The sequence below is a fragment of the Ambystoma mexicanum genome, chromosome 10 (assembly GCF_040938575.1).
Source record: "Ambystoma mexicanum isolate Mex_15411 chromosome 10, UKY_AmexF1_1, whole genome shotgun sequence".
In the NCBI taxonomy this organism is placed as follows: Eukaryota; Metazoa; Chordata; class Amphibia; order Caudata; family Ambystomatidae; genus Ambystoma; species Ambystoma mexicanum.
In genome coordinates, this window is record NC_090932.1 from 334,274,102 (window position 1) to 334,293,706 (window position 19,605).

Genomic DNA, 19,605 nt, shown 5'->3' on the forward strand with positions numbered 1-19,605 from the left:
TTTGGTTACTAACATGATGTGTCCAGGATGGGCTGGCGGCAGCAGATACTTTTCTACCATTTTCGATTTTATTGTCTCATGTACATTTGCATTTTACTGTTGGAATTACCATGTATGGAAAGACATTTCCTGGGGAAAGTTCTTGCTTTTCTGGGCAAGGTGGAGATCATTGTGTGTGGCAGGATGTGGGGGCAGGGACTATCTGGTCTCAGTCTACATCCATGCCAAAGTGTGTCTGTTGCTGGGCAGACATGTTAGCCAGACTCTGTCCAGGATTGGAAAGCACCTGCCAGTTGGAATGGTGCAGATCATTACCATTGTTGAGCTTGGGGATGACTCCAGTTTGAGTCCTGGATAAATGGAGCACCCCTGCAGCCATTCGTCAGATCAGCGTTGGAACCAGGACCCCTACGAAGAAGCGCATCTTGCTGAAGACCCAGAACTCATCATTGGAAGCCAGCCAGCATCCTTTTCTTCAGCCGGCCTGTTGAAGCCTTGCTCCTTTGCAGATTTGCAGAAGGCCTTCATCAGTGCTTCAATCTTTGGACCGGTGGGAACAAACATTCTTGAGTCCCAGAGCAATCCTGTGGGCTGACCAGCTTCAAAATGGGCTTCCTCGTGCACTGGACTTTGTCCAGAGTATAGACTTGGGACTCTGCAGATCCTCAGCTTTTGAAACCAGAAGCATTTCCCTGAAGTTGCAGCTCTCCACTATGAAGAGAGTCCTTGCAGGACAAGCTCCTTTGTTCCCACCTGAGGGTTGACTGTCGCCACTTCTTCGCAGTGGCCATGGCTGATTGCTGCCTGCTTCATGTTTTGGGAGTTCTAGGAGGTCGTGGCCAGAGTGGTGGCCCTTTCTTCAGTCCAATAGAGGTGTCTAGCTGTCCATTTCCCAGAACAGAGCAATCGGAGCATGAAACCATGAACTAGTTGTACCCAAGGACCTGACACCGAAAGTGACCTCTGCACCCGAGCCGAGACCCCTTCAACGGAACCAAAGTATGAGAAAAGGTGGCACAGAGATTTCAGGAACTTATACAATTGTCCCTGAGTGAATCTGAGTAGGGGGGTGAGTAAATATACATGTTCCTGCCTCCCCTTCCTCATTGGTGCTTAACGGGCATAAAGACCTTACCCTACCTCTCTCTTGCCTGACCGTGAACTGTGATGTTCTGGTCAAGGACCCAGCCCTGGGCTTCCCCTAAGGTGATTGGATTGGTAGAGGGCCTGCTAAGGAGTTTTCATCAATTGTTACCTATCTTTGAGACACTTAAATTGCATGTTGGCTTTTCCAACTCTTGTAAAGACTCTTAAAAAGACTCTTAGGCCATCATTATGAGTGAGCCGGTCCGGAAAAAAGGTGCCGGTAACAATGGACTGACTCACTCTGTGTTTGCCAGTAGGGGCTGTGAACTACCGGCAGGCCTGACCTGCGAGTAGTACAGAACCGTTCCAGCAAATAAATCACTGAAGCACTGGCACTGTTAACAATGGTGCCAGTGTTTCCGTCTTCCCATTCTCATGGAGTCCTCTGGAACTCCATGAGAATGGGAACTTACCGTTCCGCCGCCGCCAGTAATATCCCAGTATTACTGGTACAACGGGTGGCGGAAACCTACCGGCAATCTTGTAATTAGTGCCTTAGACTTCTGAAGAGAACTGCACCTGGACATGTGACTCTAGGTCACTAGACCTCATCTTTTCTAGCTAGGGAAGGACTTTTTAATGTGTAATGCCTTGATTTATAAGACTTTGTGTGGTGTTTCTAACTCCTTTATTTTCAACATATTAGTTCTGTAACTGATGGTTGCTTACCTGGTTCTTTTATTCTCTTGCTTTACTATTCTACAATATCCGAAAACTGCTTTAAATGTATTCTAAAAGCAAAGTGTTTGGGCTCTTACCAGAGCACATCAAATTGAATGTGTATATAGTAGTAGTGAATGTTTTAGTGTTACCAGTTTTCTTTTCATTGATGAGAATTTGACTAAGGCCTCAATAAATAACTATTTGTATTGTGAGAAACCTGAAGATGTCTCACCCGCTAGTCCCCGCGGATCTGCCATCCAGGTGGCCAGGACCCAGGCATCGCTTTTGGATCCAGTTCCTGTGGGTGGACCAGTGCGGGAGGATCACCTGGATGACGGGTCTTTGGGGAGTGGAAGTGGGACACCGGATGGCGAGACGTGGTAGCCCCCTCCCTGTAACATCTTTTACCCGTCCTACCAGGTATGATACTTAGGAACTCAACCTCCCACCCCCTTTTCTGACACAAACACTTTCTCACAGGCAGCTCACTAGGGGAGAGAAAACAGACTAACACCCGAGCCGTATACCTGACATGTCCCAATATAATGGTCAGGCAATTACTGATCATTACACACACCTGACTTCCATCACACTTTCCCACACTGATAAAAGGCCTAGCACGAAAGCACACTCTGAGCAAGAAAAAGCACATGAGGAAGCAGCATTACAAGATGGCAGTTTAATACAAGGAGAAAGACGGTAAGATCAAGGAGGGTTTCAAGGAGGGAAGTGCCCTTGACCTTTTCAGAAAAAGACAGTTACTTTCATGAGCCTTCAAGAATAAGAAACATAAGACCCTGAATCAAAGCTGAAGAAACCTGCATTATGTGTCAGAGGTACCCGGGGACCGCCTGCGTCGATAGCCAAAATGGGGAGGATTGTTTGCCACTGTGGTACTGTCCTTGGCTCCTACAACAAAGCAGCGCCAGTAAAGTCAGCACAGCCGGTGAGTGGGAAGACTGATACCAGACGGTTCTGTGCTAAAGCCAAGGTTGCAAGCAGCAATATTGTATACAGAAAACTGAAGAGAACAGTGTGTGAAGCGTATGTGACGAGCAATGCAAATATAATTAAACAGCAGATAAGTGACTGAACTTTTGAGGCCAAGACAGATACCGTAAACAGAGAGGTCCAGCGCCACATGGGTGCTCATTCGAAGGTCTCTGTTCGGTATCCAACTGAAAGGTGGCAAATGTAAAAAGGGATTGTGAAATCGAAGTGGTCTTGCAACAGGTCAAGACAAACCCTGTGCACATTCGAACGTCTTCGATAGTTGATGCTAACTGAAATTGGTCCGAACCCGGCTGAGGGAGACTAATCATATTAAGGAGGGGATATGAGCCCGGCTGAGGGGAATCTGGGGGGAACCGTGAGTCACCCCGAGAAAGAATATCCTATAAACATTGTGAAAGAGGATCTGAGCCCGGAGGATGGGGGTCCAAAGTGACGATTGTTGTATTAAAGGGATCTGAGCCTGGCTGAGGTGTATGCGCAGTGAATAGTGATGCACCTGAATTGAGTACTTGTAAGAGGAAAATAACTTTTTGTTTGTTTTGTTGTATCAGGCCCTCTGCATGAAGAGACTTTGATAGGCAAAGAGACTTGGGCACAGAAGGCCGTGATGCTAATGATTGAACTGTATCCTTGTGCTAAAGAAGCCAGAGATTGTGCTACGCTCGAGTGTCCCGCCTTGTCCCGTGCTGAGAACGTAGGGAAGGGAGGCCAACGGCCTGAACATCCTGGCATATCATTTTTGTGAACACTTCTTTCTTTTTCATAAACACTACCCCACACTATTTGTATTTGGAGTTAAGGATTGGCAATAGGTTTTTTAGTATAGGCCCTTTTATTTTGACAAGACACCACTAGGACTGCGTTATTATTATTTGATGGTCGTAGCTTGCTCCCATCTGTAGATTTAGGATTAGATAAGTGTTTATTATACCCTTGTTGAAGTTCAATAAACACTCTTGAACTGTGGTCACTTGTGTCTGTTTTACTGTTGATACAGTGCCTTCCATACAGTATACATTCTGCCTAACTTGTATTAAGATTGCTCTGTGTGTGCCAATTTGAACACTTCACCACTCTGTCTTGCTCTTCAGTCACACTGCACAAAAAGAGTTTGACTCGACATTAGTGTCTTTCTTTCTTTACCAGAACAGGGTAACCTCTCAGAATCTGTCAATGGTGCTGATTCTTAATATCTATCTTAACAGCAACCTGCACATTTGTAAAAGTAACACGAATAAAAAAGTGCATCATCTTTTTTATGTACGTTTCTTTTAAACCTTAGTTTCTGACGCAATAACATATTAACTAGCATTTCTATCATTTTTATCCCAGCATGTTGCTTGGATCCGTCTCTCGATAACCGCGCTCCCTTCACTCAGGGAAGTTAACTTGGATTCTAGGCAATTTAGAACCTATTTTGCCCTCGGCCACGGCCACAAACGTTTCTTTTAATTACTTCCACTGTTGACATCTAATGCTTAATGACTTAAAACATAAGAATGTTTTATTATCCCTGCTACAATTAAAATACTTTCAGGTGTTCTACTGTGTTGCCAGTGTCTACTGCATTGTGCTTTTGAAACAGAACTAATATAAGAATAGGTCCTTCTGCAAAAAGTAGATGTGCACTGCTGTGAAAAATAAACAGATCGGTTTTAACCTGCTGCAAGAAATGCATTTAAGATCCACACAGTGGACTGATTCTAGGTGGCTTTCTCTTGACTTATTGTACAACTTCTGTTCCCAGCTGCCAGTCTTGCCCTCGCTCTCAATGGGGTTTTCACAAACACTGTCAAGCTGATTGTGGGAAGGTAAGTCTTGTTATTTGTTAGTTCTGTCTTTTACTGTGTATACTTTCCCTTATGATAAACTTTTGTCATGGTGTTCTCCAATTCCATTTTCCCTCCCTCATCTTGATCTTTCAATTGATATCGTCACTGCTTGCTCTAAAATTCCACGGTTATACCCATCTATAAAATAGCCCCCTTCTTACTGCAGCTATTTTTTCTTTCTTCATACCTGTCTCTCTTCTGCCTCACCATTAAACAATCATTGACAGATCTGTCTTCAACTGTACTGTTAGCTACCTTGTGGTACACAGACTATGCAACCCTCTCCAATCTGAAATTTGAATTAAACCCACCACCAAAACTGCTTTAATCCAAGTCCGCAACTTTCTGAGCACTGTTTACTATGTTCCCATGCGTTACACTTTTCTAGTCTTCTTGAATCTGATCTAACTGTTTGAAAAGTAAAGTGTGAGTGCCCTTTAGCAAGAGCACCCCATGATAGATGCACAAATGTTTTTAATGTTTTTCTGCTAGTTTTACGTAACTGTGATTTTCAATGCAGAGTTTGTTTCAAGGTCTAATAGTTCTTACTGTATTTCTATACATTCTAACTTGAATTGAACTTAGTAAGAATGCTCTGTGTGCTTAAGTGAACCCTTCACCACCCCCGCACTGTCTTAAGTCTAAGCCTTAATGCTTAGTCACACTACTTTGGGAGTTTGCCTAGATGTTAGTTTCATGTCCTGTTCACTAGAATAGGGTAGCCTCTCGGTATATTCCCAGGGGTTTGATTCTGAAAATGCTTTTTAATAAGGTTGGAGGGTGAGTTGCCCTAATTCTTTTCAGCCGCTGCAGGAGAGAATGTGGCTATGGATGTCAGGAGCCTAACACGCTATTGAGGAGATTTTTCTGAAGCCCTCCGGTGAGGGGTTCCAAAGATAATTTCGGTAGTGTGTTAGAGTGTGCCCAGGATATCCACCAAGTTAGTCAGAAACACTCTCAATGTTTGTCATAGAGGAGTCTGGCTTCACTTCGGATCTTAGAGGGCTCTGTATCAAGGTACAATTAGTCCAACATAAGAAGACATAACGCAAAATATACTGTGAGAAACCTGAGGTTGGTTTCACATATAGATCCTGGGTATTCTTTGTTCAGGTGGCCAGGGCACGGCCATCGCCTTGGAGGATCACCTGGACAGGGGGTCCTTGTGGACTGTTGGAGGAATGCCCTCAGGTGAGACACAGTATTCCCCCCTTTTGTCTTACACACTCTGTCTTTGGAGGATATTGTCAGCAGAATCCTGCGACAGCAGAATCCTGCCACACCCCAACTCTTTAACTGCAAAAAGGGAAAGAAAAAACACCATGGGAAATCAAACCATCTTTTGACCCTTAAAAGTAACCTAGTCCCCCCTCTTCTAAACCCAGCGGACATTTAATATATCCCTCCTTTTCTGACGTGTCTCTACACAAGCTATCTACCGTCACGGCCGAAAACTACAACTCCCATAATTCCCTTACCCCACTGAGTTACTCATGTACCACACCTAGAAAGAATACCCATCGTAATATGCAGTGACACTGCCGGACTGAAACCAAGCAGGGTAAAGCGCTCAATCACAATCACACCCATTCTGCCTTTAAATAACAATTTTTCCATCACAACACCCCCTCCTCAATTTCGAAAATCACTAAGAAGAAGAGGAGATGACTAAGAAGAATAAAGATTACTCAAAACCACACTGAGAAACAGAAGACAGTTTCCCAATGCTAATACTGGACTGGATAACTAATAGAGTCAGGCAAGGACAGGCAGACCCAGCCCAGAACTCACAACTGCAGCGTGTTAAAGAAACCCAGGTGTATAAAAGGTGGCGTTCCTGACAGAATAGGGGGGAGCAGCAGTTGGGAGAACTGAAAGGAGGCTGCATGGCTGAATACAGCAGGGGATCTCTTCTCAATACCAGCCTCACTTGCTGTTATGTCCAGCCGAGACTAGCCCCGTCGTGTAGCCGAGGAGGTCTTCCCTGTAATGTACCCCTCTCACTTGACAAAGCAAATAGACAAGCTGAGGGATTCACTATATGAAAGACAGGATGCAAGACGAGACACAGGAGGCGCAGGCATGGAACACGGGATACCGCGGTTCCGCTGTTACAAATAATAAATTTATCAACAGACGTTTACCATCACAAGACAACAAGACTGATTGGTAAACAAGCGTAACCACACCGTAATTCAAGTAACCACTGACCTGATACACACAAGATGCGGAAATAACCAGGTAGGTTGACGTCTGTGCAATAGTTTCCTGTCTGGATGGTGTAGAGAAAAGATGTGCAGGAAAGAAATGTCCAAGTGATTCCAGTTATGCTGAAAACCCCAGCTGGCTATTCCCGACGGCACGAGGACGCCTCTAGACTTATGGCACACCAATTTGAAGTCTCTAGTCCGTGTGCCGAAAACCCAAAAGTCACTGATTGGTTTTGTGAATCCTAACAGGAAGTTCAAAGGCAATCCGTATGTGTTCCGTAGTCGGCAGGAGGCGGGCAGCAGAGAAGGCAAAACGTGTCCAAAAGTAGTCCGTTTGGAGTTCCGTAGTCGGCAGGAGGCGGGCAGCAGAGAAGGCAAAATGTGTCCAAAAGTAGTCCGTTTGGAGTTCCGTAGTCGGCAGGAGGCAGGCAGCAGAGAAGGCAAAACGTGTCCGGAGACACTCCGTGAGCAAGCTGGATACGAGGCAGGGAAGGTAGGAGGGCAGGATAAGGACGGGTAGGAACAGGAGCAAAAACGGGAAAACAGGAAGCAAGGAATTTCAAGGGACCGAGGCAGAATAGCGCTAACTGTTCGCAACGAGATTCAGAAGCACCGAAACAACCATGGGAGGTGCTTAAGTCACATGAACCGGCAACCACGCTCGAGTCGAACGTGTCACGTGACGGAAAACAGGCTGCCAGCGTTGCCATGCCAACTTCCAGGCGCCTGGCTGAGAACGTGGAATTCTTTGTTTACTATACACAGGGACGCCTGGATTACGGTGTTTATAGGGTAAAGCCCGGGTTGCCATGAAGCGTGAGGGAAGCTTGACAGATTCCTCCCCCAAAGATGGCTTCCCCCTCCGGGAGGACCAGAACTGCGACAGAAGAACCGGGGCATGTATGTGATCAAAGGGTTCCCACGTACGCTCCTCGGGACCATAGCCTTTCCAATCCACGAGATAAAGGCGTTTGCCCCTCCGAACTTTAGTGTCCAAGATACCAGCCACCTCATATTCATCAGAGCCCTGCACCTGTACAGGAGGGGGACGCGACGACAGTCGGGTCGCAGGGTGACAGGGTTTTACCAAGGAAACATGGAATACAGGATGGGTCTTCCATGAAGAGAGGAGTGCAAGACGAACCGCCACGGGGTTGACGACCTCCGTGATCCTGTAGGGGCCCACAAAACGCGGAAGAAGTGATTTGCGACCCGGTAATCGGAGGTTGTGAGTAGACAACCATACCATCATGCCTGAGTGGTATATTGGGGCTGGTAAACGGTGACGATCGGCACCTGTCTTGGTTCGCTCCTGAGCCTTCAGCAGATGTTCCCTTATTGAGAAGTGTAGTGCAGACAAATCCTTAACGCAGGCAAGAGCGGCAGGAGCATGTAGGGGAAGCTCAGGACTCAAGGGCAAGGAACGAGGGTGCCTCCCATACAAGGTGAAAAAAGGGGAGACCCCTGTTGCGGTGTGCAGAGAATTGTTGTAGGCAAACTCTGCCAGTGCCAACACCGACACCCAAGTGCCCTGGAGTTGCAAGGTGAGGCAACGTAAGTACTGTTCCATGGTCGAATTTAGACGTTCGGTCTGACCGTCAGTTTGGGGGTGATAAGCGCTAGAACACCTCGCGTTGACACCCAAGGCAGTAGTCAATGCCCTCCAAAAGCGTGAGGTGAATTGCGGCCCCCGATCCGTGACTATGATAGAAGGCAGCCCAAAAGACCTAAAAACAGTCCCCAAGAATAGGTCTGCTAATTTGGGAGCCGAAGGGATACCCCGACAGGGAACGGATAAGGCCAACTTGGTAAAGTAATCTATTACTACCCATATGGTGTCGTAACCGTCCACCATAGGCAGTTCGACGACGAAATCCATAGATGATATTGTCCAAGGTTGATCCGGAACAGGCAGAGGGTGCAGTAATCCAACGGGTTTGCCATGGGATGCCTTGCACTGTGCACATACTGCACAAGTGGAAAGGTACTCAGTAACGTCCTTCTCCATTGAAGGCCACCAGCACCAGCGTTTCAGGAGATCCATCGTTTTTCTGATACCTGGGTGTGCGGCTGCTGCTGAGTCATAACACCATTTCATTGCGGTAAGCCTAGGGTCACGATTTGGCAGGTATATTTTACCCTGTCTGTAGGGGAGTGAATGGTATACCTTTAGGCCATGTTGAACCACCTCAGAAGGGTCGGTTTTTAGCCAATCTTGTACCTGATCCTTGAGAGACGCACCTAGAGTACAGCCGCAAACCACCTGATGGGGTAACACTAATTCCCCTTTATGGTGGGTTGTGCCAGGGCCTCCGTATATACGAGACAAGGCATCCGCTTTGGAATGCAGTGAACCAGGACGGTATGTTATATTGAAGTTAAACATCGAGAAGAACTCATGCCAGCGGGCATGCCGAGCCGTAGTGCACTTCACTGATTGGAGTGCCAATAGGTTCCTATGATCAGTATATACTTGAACCGGATCAGAGGTACCTAAAAGATGATGTCGCCATACCAAGAAGGCGTCGCGGACCGCCAGTAATTCCTTCTCGGTGATGGTATAATTCTTTTCATATGAAGTGAGTTTTCTTGAATGGTAAGCAACAGGATGCAAACCACTGGCGTCCGGACATTGTTGTGAGAGAATGGCTCCTAGAGCCACATCCGAAGCGTCGGCCTCCACAATATATGGTAAAGCGGGATTAGGGTGTTGGAGCACAGGAGCAGTGGTAAATGCGGTTTTGAGAGTATCAAAGGCTTGCTGAGCCTGGTGGTTCCACCGAAATGTTCCTTTGGGACTGGTTAGAGCAGTGAGGGGGGAAACAATGAGAGAGAAATCTTGGATAAACCGCCTGTAAAAATTGGCGAAACCCAGAAAAGACTGCAGGGTATCGGCCATTGAAGAATGGCAGACACTTTGGACTGGCTCATTTGGACTGCCCGACTCGTGATGTTATAACCAAGAAACTCTACCTCTTGGACATGGAACAAACATTTTTCCATTTTGGCATATAATTGATTGTCCAATAAACGTTGCAATACATTGGTAACATGGGATACATGAGTCTCATGCGAGGGAGAATAGATGAGGATGTCATCCAAGTATACTACCACATACTGGTCTAGCATATCGTGGAACACATCGTTGATGAAATACTGAAATGTAGCCGGTGCGTTGCAGAGTCCAAACGGCATAACGCAGTACTCAAAAAGGCCGTATTTGGTTTTGAATGCGGTTTTCCATTCGTCTCCCTTGCGTATGCGCACCAGGTTATAAGCCCCTCGCAAATCCAACTTTGTGAAGATCACTGAGGATCCTAACTGGTCCAACAGTACAGAAATAAGAGGGAGTGGATACTGATTCCTGATCGTAACGGCATTTAACGCACGGTAATCGATACAGGGGCGGAGATCTCCTTCCTTCTTAGGTACAAAAAACAAAGGAGCCGCCGCGGGGGACCGGGAAGGACGAATGAAACCGGAGGTCAAGGATTTGTCGATGTACTCCTTTAGAATGATGTCTTCCTTTTGGGTCAATGAATAGACACGCCCAGAAGGTATCTTGGCCCCTGGAACCAATTCGATTGGGCAATCATAGGGCCGATGGGGTGGCAGGACCTCAGCCCCACGAGCATCAAAGACGCCTCTCAATGCTTGATATTCTTTAGGAAGTACATTGCTGACCACTGCCCCAATCGTGGAAGCAGTGTCCAGAAGAGCGTGACTAGGACTAGAGGACTCCTGGTTAGTACTGAAACATTTCGCTTCACAACACACAGATGGGAAGCTTACCTCCCCTGTGAGCCAATCGATAGTAGGATTGTGTAACCGCAACCAGGGAAGGCCAAGTATAATACGGTATTGTGGGGCAGTGATTAGATCAAACTGTATGTTTTCCTGGTGGCCGCATATTGTTGACATGGTTACCTCCACAGTGGAATCCGTAACAGGGCCAGACACTAACATGGTACCATCAACGGCTTTAATCAATTCAGGGCATGGTTTCGTGACAGACGGGATCCCTAAATCATGAGCATAGGCACTATCGATGTAGTTGCCCGTGGCACCTGAATCAAGAACGACCGAAACACCTGATTTTTCCTTCCCAGAAAAGGCAAGAGTGACAGTCAAACAACAGGGAGTTAAACAAATGGAGTCGCTTTTCGGAGTACCCGGCAATACGACTCCCTCTATTGCCGGGCTTTGGAGTTTCCCTGTTTCTTGACCGGTTTCTTGGGACAGGCACGTAATAGATGGTCTGATCCCCCACAATAGAAACACAAGCCATTTTTCCTTCTATGTTCTCTTGTTTCTGCTGACAAAGGACCTCGTATGGCACCTATTTGCATGGGCTCTGAGGTACTTGGGGCAGCGGCCGGAAGACCGGTTGGTGTTAAAGGAAGTGGCCGTTTTTCCCCTTTCCTCTCTGCGCGCCTTGAATCTATCTGTAGAACAAGATCCAAAAGCTCAGGAAAAGCAGTGGGTATGATCGGCACGGTAGCAAGGGTGTCCTTCAATGGATCAGACAACCCTTTGTAGAACAGGGATGCCTTTTTGTCTTCAGGCCATCCTGTTTCAGCTACTAATTGGTTAAACCTTGCAAGATAGGAAAGGAGAGGCGTGTCGCCCTGTTGAAGCCCAAGCAACTCTAAATCTGTAGCTTGTGTGGCATACCGGGTGTCAAAAACACGGCTCATCGCCTCAATTAGGGCATCACAATCGTAGAGGAGGTGACTGCCTTCTTCTAGTAGTGGGTTAGCCCAAGCCGCGGCAGTTCCCCCCAGATGGGACAATAGAAAGGCAGCCTTTGTAGTGGAGTCAGGGAAAGAAGCCGGACGACACAAAAAATGAAGTCTACATTAATTCAAGAAAGTTCTGTACGTTTTTGGGTCACCATTGTATCTCTCTGGTGGTGCCAAAGGAAACTGAGCGGTCATATACACCGGACCGGCGTCTTGTCGAGGTGGGAGTACCCCTGACCCAGAAGCCATGGCCTGTGGTGATGCATCAGCGCCAATGGGCGCCTGGAGCCCGACCTGTAGGTCGTCTATGCGCCGTTGCGTATCCGTATGAGCTGCAGTCATATCGTTACGTAACTGTGCCACTAATTGCAAAATAGTGGCCAAGGTCTGGTTTGCATCCATGGTATATAAGGCTTCTGAATATGTTATGTCCAGCCGAGACTAGCCCCGTCGTGTAGCCGAGGAGGTCTTCCCTGTAATGTACCCCTCTCACTTGACAAAGCAAATAGACAAGCTGAGGGATTCACTATATGAAAGACAGGATGCAAGACGAGACACAGGAGGCGCAGGCATGGAACACGGGATACCGCGGTTCCGCTGTTACAAATAATAAATTTATCAACAGACGTTTACCATCACAAGACAACAAGACTGATTGGTAAACAAGCGTAACCACACCGTAATTCAAGTAACCACTGACCTGATACACACAAGATGCGGAAATAACCAGGTAGGTTGACGTCTGTGCAATAGTTTCCTGTCTGGATGGTGTAGAGAAAAGATGTGCAGGAAAGAAATGTCCAAGTGATTCCAGTTATGCTGAAAACCCCAGCTGGCTATTCCCGACGGCACGAGGACGCCTCTAGACTTATGGCACACCAATTTGAAGTCTCTAGTCCGTGTGCCGAAAACCCAAAAGTCACTGATTGGTTTTGTGAATCCTAACAGGAAGTTCAAAGGCAATCCGTATGTGTTCCGTAGTCAGCAGGAGGCGGGCAGCAGAGAAGGCAAAACGTGTCCAAAAGTAGTCCGTTTGGAGTTCCGTAGTCGGCAGGAGGCGGGCAGCAGAGAAGGCAAAACGTGTCCAAAAGTAGTCCGTTTGGAGTTCCGTAGTCGGCAGGAGGCGGGCAGCAGAGAAGGCAAAACGTGTCCGGAGACACTCCGTGAGCAAGCTGGATACGAGGCAGGGAAGGTAGGAGGGCAGGATAAGGACGGGTAGGAACAGGAGCAAAAACGGGAAAACAGGAAGCAAGGAATTTCAAGGGACCGAGGCAGAATAGCGCTAACTGTTCGCAACGAGATTCAGAAGCACCGAAACAACCATGGGAGGTGCTTAAGTCACATGAACCGGCAACCACGCTCGAGTCGAATGTGTCACGTGACGGAAAACAGGCTGCCAGCGTTGCCATGCCAACTTCCAGGCGCCTGGCTGAGAACGTGGAATTCTTTGTTTACTATACACAGGGACGCCTGGATTACGGTGTTTATAGGGTAAAGCCCGGGTTGCCATGAAGCGTGAGGGAAGCTTGACACTTGCTACTTGGGCCAAGGAAAAGCGAGATGCCGGAATTCTGACCCGGTGTGGCTGGAGGCTTGCAGCCTAGAGAGAGAGAGACAAAAAGCAAGGAGAGCTGCTTTCAGCAGACCAGATACAGGCCAGTGCTGCTTTCCCTGGGTGGATGTTGATTCCCAGGCAGACAGAGGGGCAGGTGGTGAGACCCTGACCTCAGATCTGAGAGCGTTAAGTCTTTTCCCAACAGCATCGCATGGCCGGTGAGTTTCTGAGTGAGGGGAAACCTAGTACACGTGTGAGGCTGAAGCAGGAACTTGTCAGAAATATATGAATATTTCTTGTGAGCATGAAATCCACTATTTAACCATCAGGAAATGTGCATTATGGGACATGTAGTGGAAATACAACCACAAAGACATATGCACCTTGCCTATAACTTGTGGACAGATGCTACAGAGTAACAGAGTGCTCCGGCATAGTGAAAGTGCCCAATCGAAAGTATCTGTTTAGACGAACATTTAAGAGTTAGAAACTTGAATTGAAGGGATTGGAAGTTTAGGGTAAGGGAATCCCTACCAGTGTTGTGATTGCGAGATCTGAGCCTGGCTGAGGGAGAACTACGTGCAATCAAGTGTTTTTTGTTGAAAGAGGTCCGAGCCTGACTGAGGGAGACCTATTAATGATCATTGTGTTTAAAAGGTCTGAGCCCGACGAAGGGCGACCCAGCATGAACTGTGAACCTGAGCCTTGAGAACTTTGAGATCCTAAAGAGAAGGAACTTGTGTGTGCCCAGGCATTCTGCGTGTGAGAGACTTTGTTTTGGAAAAAGACTTTGTCGCGGAAGATCCTGGCTTATGTCCCTAACTGCATCCTTGAGCCGAAGAAGCCAGAGTGTGTTCCAAAGCCGAGTGTGCCACCTTGTCCCGCGCTGAAAATGTGGGGAAGGGAACCCTGCTGTTCAGTCATCCTGATACACACTTTCTTGAACACTGTTTTCTTTTGCATACACCTTTTTCCTGCACACATTTGTTATAGCGTAAGGATTGGCAATAAGTTTATCTAGTATAGGCGTGAAGTGCGTAGCAAGTACCTTGGCTGTTTGGCTGAGTTTGCTGCTTGTGGCTTTCTCCCTACTCCTTTGCCTCCCGTGCCTACCCAGGTCTTAACTGTATGCGCAAGAGGAAGCAGGACTTTCTACTCCAAGACGAAATGCTGCCCATTGAAACACAAGTAAACTCTTACAAGGACCTTACATTGTGGACTGTATGGACTGTGTGGACTAGTTCGTGACAAGTATTTGTTCCATCTCTAACAAGTCCCCTTTTTTTGTTTTTAGTTCCTTGCTGGGTGAATTTTGGCAACCCCGCCTACCTACTCCCAGCAGCCTCCATATCAGCCTAGGGCTCACGCACCTGTGCGTGCGCACGTGAAGTGTGTAGGAAGTGCCCTGGCTGTTTGGCTGTTAGGCGAGGAGGCGACAGGTACTGAAGTGTGTGTGTGTATATATATATATATATATATATATATATATATATATATATATATATATATTGCACATTGGACGTACTGGTAGCACTAAATTGAGTCACAAAAATTTGCCACAACACGCTGGCTAGTTGCTGTTGGTTCATCTAACATCTCATTTGTACTGTATTCGGAAGGGCACACTCTATGCTTAGTTCCTCCCGGTCACCCGCCCACTGTATCCATCGAGTTTTATAGTGTGCAGAAGTGTCCTGATCACTGGACTGTTTGATCGGGTGTTTATTGAGGTGTGGGACATTCAGTGGGTAATCTCTATGCAAACTAATTGTGAACTTAAAGTGATACAGGCCAATATAGGCATTGCCTAGTGGCCTTTGGAACTTACTCGCCCTTTTGAAAGACAGGTAACGACTCATTTAGTAGCCAAAGGTGGTCATATTTGTAAAAGCAATCCAGATTTTCTACTGCCTTATTGCTAAAATAAAATAAAAAATAATAAAAAAAATAAAAATGGTGGGCAGTTTGCGCAGTGGCAAAAGTCTGATGGACTCAAATACACACACAGGGCTAAATTTAAGAGCCCCGATTCAACTGCATGATTCTAGTACTGAGCATATTGGCTTAGCTATGGCGAACGAGCAATGGACGCTAATACAGTCCCCTATAGCCAGCAATCACTGTCAATAGAACCAAATGATTCAGGGAGTTTTCAATATCAAGTGCCCAAAGTAATATCGAAACTGGAGCTACTTTTTGCTAAAAATCTTAGTCCTCACCAAACACTTATACTTGATGAATTGGCTGAGGAGGGAGCTTTGTACCATACACATACGAGCGAAATGGAAAGGTTTGGTGGCATGAATGATGTCTCCATTTTGGCCCCTACACTAATAAATGAATGGGAGAAATGTTGAATATCGCTTGGCCCAGCCTCCCCTGTAGTATGCCTGCCCTCGGAGGTAGAGGGAATATCTTTACATAACCTGCAGGGGGTTACCTGCTGTGAGTTGGATTTGGCTCATGATATGCACAATGACAAAAGGCAAATGCAGCCATCAACAAGCTCACCCACGCGATCTATGATAGATAGAGGAACAGGGGGGTAAATCTTCCAACGAATGGAGACAACAAATTCTCAGACTCTGAAACTAGCGGCCAACATGCAAAAGGAATGCGTAATAAAACAGTTGAAATGGCACATGAAAAGTCGTATTCTCCACTAATTGGGAATGAGGAGAATGGGAAATTCCCTGTTGTAGCCTCACAGTTGAACTTATTGGACAAAGCCCATGAATTAACTCATGTGCATTTAAATGCTTTAAATGAAAGGATGATCGGTATGTCAGAGAAAATATATAAGCTTGAGGGTTTTATGTTGGCGTACATAACAGATCAATCAGAGAAATGGAGCTTGTTGGACACCGGTCTCCTGAAACTGCTAATCCCTGTGAAAAATGGGGGTATTAACAGGGGCACTCAAACATCAGATGTTAGAGAGAAAGAAATCGCTGATCGCAGATCATATGCAAAGGTGGTCTCTGAAGGTGAAAAGTGTCTAGTCTCTCTCACACCTAACTTGATAACGCCCTAGTTAGAGGCTATACATTCCAACTCATTAAAATTGGATGAGGTTCTTCGATGTCTCACATTTGCACACTTAGGGACTCAGATGGGAACCGAATTGTGAAATGTTACAGCTAAAACTGAGAATACCATGTTGGAAAATTCTGACACATCCCCAAATAGTCACTCACGCCTGGTCAAAATCATTGAAAGCGTAGCAGTGTTTAAAGGCAAACCGCTACAAGATCCCGAAAGGTAACAAGAACTGGGAATTAAGGGGGACGAGGATATATCCACTCCCAATGATGGAAATGAATGACATGAGGTAGATACTATATTTTATTCACGTAAAATGAAACTTGCACATGCCAAAGCAATAAAAAAAGAAGAAAAGAAAAAAAAAACAAGAAAAAGACAGTATTGGAAACTAGAGAGGCAAAAAACAAAGGGGAATGGTAATCCGGAAATTGAACTGACTAAAAAACATGAAAAAAACCCTGGTGATGTGTCAGGAAATTAATTGGTAATTGATCTGACGCAACTAAATGAGGAATCTAAGGCGCTACTGAATTTAGCCTTCCCACATCAGCTGCGAATCACATGTACCACTAAATTGATTCAGAAGGGGAATAACACGTGCGGTCCAGTGGCCAGAGAGTCGGGGGCAGTAGGAACACAAAAGCAAGGTCGCCTGTCTGCATTTTACCTTTTGGCTGCAAACAAATTAACTGGGGTGTCGATTGCTGGGAAGTCCAAAGTAACAGATGACGTGGAGGTCCTTCCACGAAATGGGCAATCTAAGCGACGGGCTAGCCTGATGGGCATACCAAATGATCATTCTACGATCCCTGAGAAAAAGATAAATGAAGGAAAAGTGGGACGAGTTGAGGTCACTCGGGAGGCTATGCCAATGTTATCCCCTGATAAGAAGCTCAAATTTGATAATTTAAATAAAGACTCATCTGCGCAGGGTCTTTTCACTCCCCAAACTAAGGCAGATAATTACATGCCTATTGATGATCGAATACATACTCTGAGGGGGGACACGGAGTTAGCAAAAGATGACCGCACCTTCTCAAGAGACATTAGATATTTCTTGGGGTGGCGCAGTGATCCAAAGATAAATGGGCAGCAAAGATTAAATTGATCTTTCTTTTTAACGTTTTTAGAGGCAGCTCACAGCTGAGGACACTCCACTCAGATGACATTGACTGGATAAGAACGTAACAATTTACGTATCATATGTGTACCCTAATCGCTCATACTAAAATTGCTAAGGGATCATCGGGAGGATTTTGAATTAAGGGGACTTACATTGGAACTATTTCGGTCCCTTGAGGAAGCGGATCAGTTTGTGGATGAACAAATACAGCACCCTGAGGTGCAGCCATCAACTGATCCGCTAAATCAACCAATGCCTATGCAGACTGTGGAATGTATTAATCAAATTTCAGCCTTAGTGGGGGCGGCCTCCAATATTACGTGGTTGGCACCATTGATCACTTCCATTCTAGAATTGCAATTTAAAAACAAGCAGACCTAGCCAGAAGGATTGCCCTGTGATATCATGGAATTGTTGTGGGATCAGACATTTTAAAACTTGGTTTATTGTTACTGAACGATCAAGAAGTAATGGTATATATTTACTGCAGGAAACCATGTGTGTGACCAATGTGGTTGTGGAGGGTTACAAACGTTTTTGTATGCCTGCGGTTCAGAGCTCCTCCGGTCGTCTAGCTGGCGGGCTTGCTATTTTGATAACTAACTAACTAGCTGGCTCAAGCAACTAATGGTTTTCCTAATAGTTGAATATAAGCCTGATAGCTTTATGTCTTTTTCTTATGTACTGGTAAATGTATACTTTAATCCAGCAGAGTCCACCGTTGACATGTTCTTGGATCTATTGGATGAGGTATTTGAAAAAACCCTGTTAACCAACCCTGAAAGTGTTTTTATCTTAGGGGGCGACTTCAATTCTGTTTGTTTGGACCAAAAAGGTGTGGGTATTAGAAGTAACAGGCAAGCTAACATGTATGTGAGGGGGCACAAATTGAATGATTACTTCAACCACTGGAACATTCAACAAATGGAGAACAAAGCTGGTACGCATTCTGATACATGGGCTAGAGGAATTGTAACCTACATTGACTACTTTTTTGTTTCAACAAGTCTATTGGATAAAACGAATAAGGTTGTTATAATGGATACTCCTTTTAGTGACCATGGGCCTATTCAGATGATCCTATGACATAAAATCGATCTGCTTTGCACTGATCCCATTTTAACACTGATAGAAGTGGGCCGTATGTATATCTCTATTAGATGGCACCAAAGATTATGTAGAGATTTGACATACCTGGTACAGAGAGGCGTTTGGCGCACAAATGGGGAAAGCCTAAATGGGTTAGAGGCGAATCAGAGAGAGAATTGGAATTCAATGGTAATAAGGAAACATATCCTCTCAATGCTTAAGAGTACTTTGCCCTGAGACAACAAAAAGATAATCGCCTTTAATTCTAGGATTGCTAACATCAAACGAGAATTAAATTGTTCCTTGAGAGCCTTAATACGATTGGGACTTTCAACTAACGAGTATGAAAAAATGAAAGCTAAGATGTGTTTGAAATTCAGAAATATCATAAAATCAATCTGTAATAGCCATAATTTGCTGGAAAATGAACAAATTATAGGACTAATAGTTAAGAGAAATACTCGTAGTATATGGGCGCTACTAAATTACAAGTACCAAGAACAGTCTCAGATTCTTGGAACGTCAATCTCAGCGGAGGTCTGGCAATCCTTTATTGCTGAAAAGTTTAAGCTACCAGATACCTTTCAACAATTTAATTCAGGAATTCTGGCTCTGAGAGGTGTCGATAAGATGTCTTTTTCATTAGATGAAATAACACTGGCAATTGGGGGGTTTCAAACCATCAAGAGCGGCAGAACCGGATGGTTTACCAGCATTTATTCTCAAAGATGACCCTAAATTTTGGGCTACTAGTTTACACACAAAATGTGCTAATATTTTGTCTTCAAATACTATATCAAAATCATGGCGCAACGCAATAATTATTCCTATACTCACAAAAAGGGAGACCCAAAGAATCCAGCCAACTTTCAGCCGATAGCCTTAATGGACTCTTCGGCAAAAGTTTTTGCAATTCTATTCCTAAAGCATATTCAAGAATTTATTGAAGAACAAAACATCTTTTCTAAATATCAAATAGGCTTTCCTAAACATATGGGGACCTCATTGAATGCTATCGTAATATCGCACATTGTCGCCAAATATGGAAAGAACACTACTGGCCCGATTTATATTGCAGCACTAGACTGAACTAGCGCCTTTGATTCTATTATTAGAGAAGTGCTATGGTCAAAAATGTAAAATCTAGGTTTTCCACCGAGTCTGGTGCAGTTGATTGCTCTGCTGC

General features: G+C 45.5%; 1 protein-coding gene across 1 annotated transcript in view; it reads left to right on the forward strand.

Moving 5' to 3' along the window:
• PLPP5 (phospholipid phosphatase 5) overlaps nt 1-19,605 on the forward strand; it is a 266,283-nt gene that overhangs the window by 105,676 nt on the left and 141,002 nt on the right. The window contains exon 5 of the mRNA XM_069617937.1: nt 4,571-4,634. Within this exon, the coding sequence (XP_069474038.1) occupies nt 4,571-4,634 (64 nt within the window). The remainder of the gene's footprint in view (nt 1-4,570; nt 4,635-19,605) is intronic.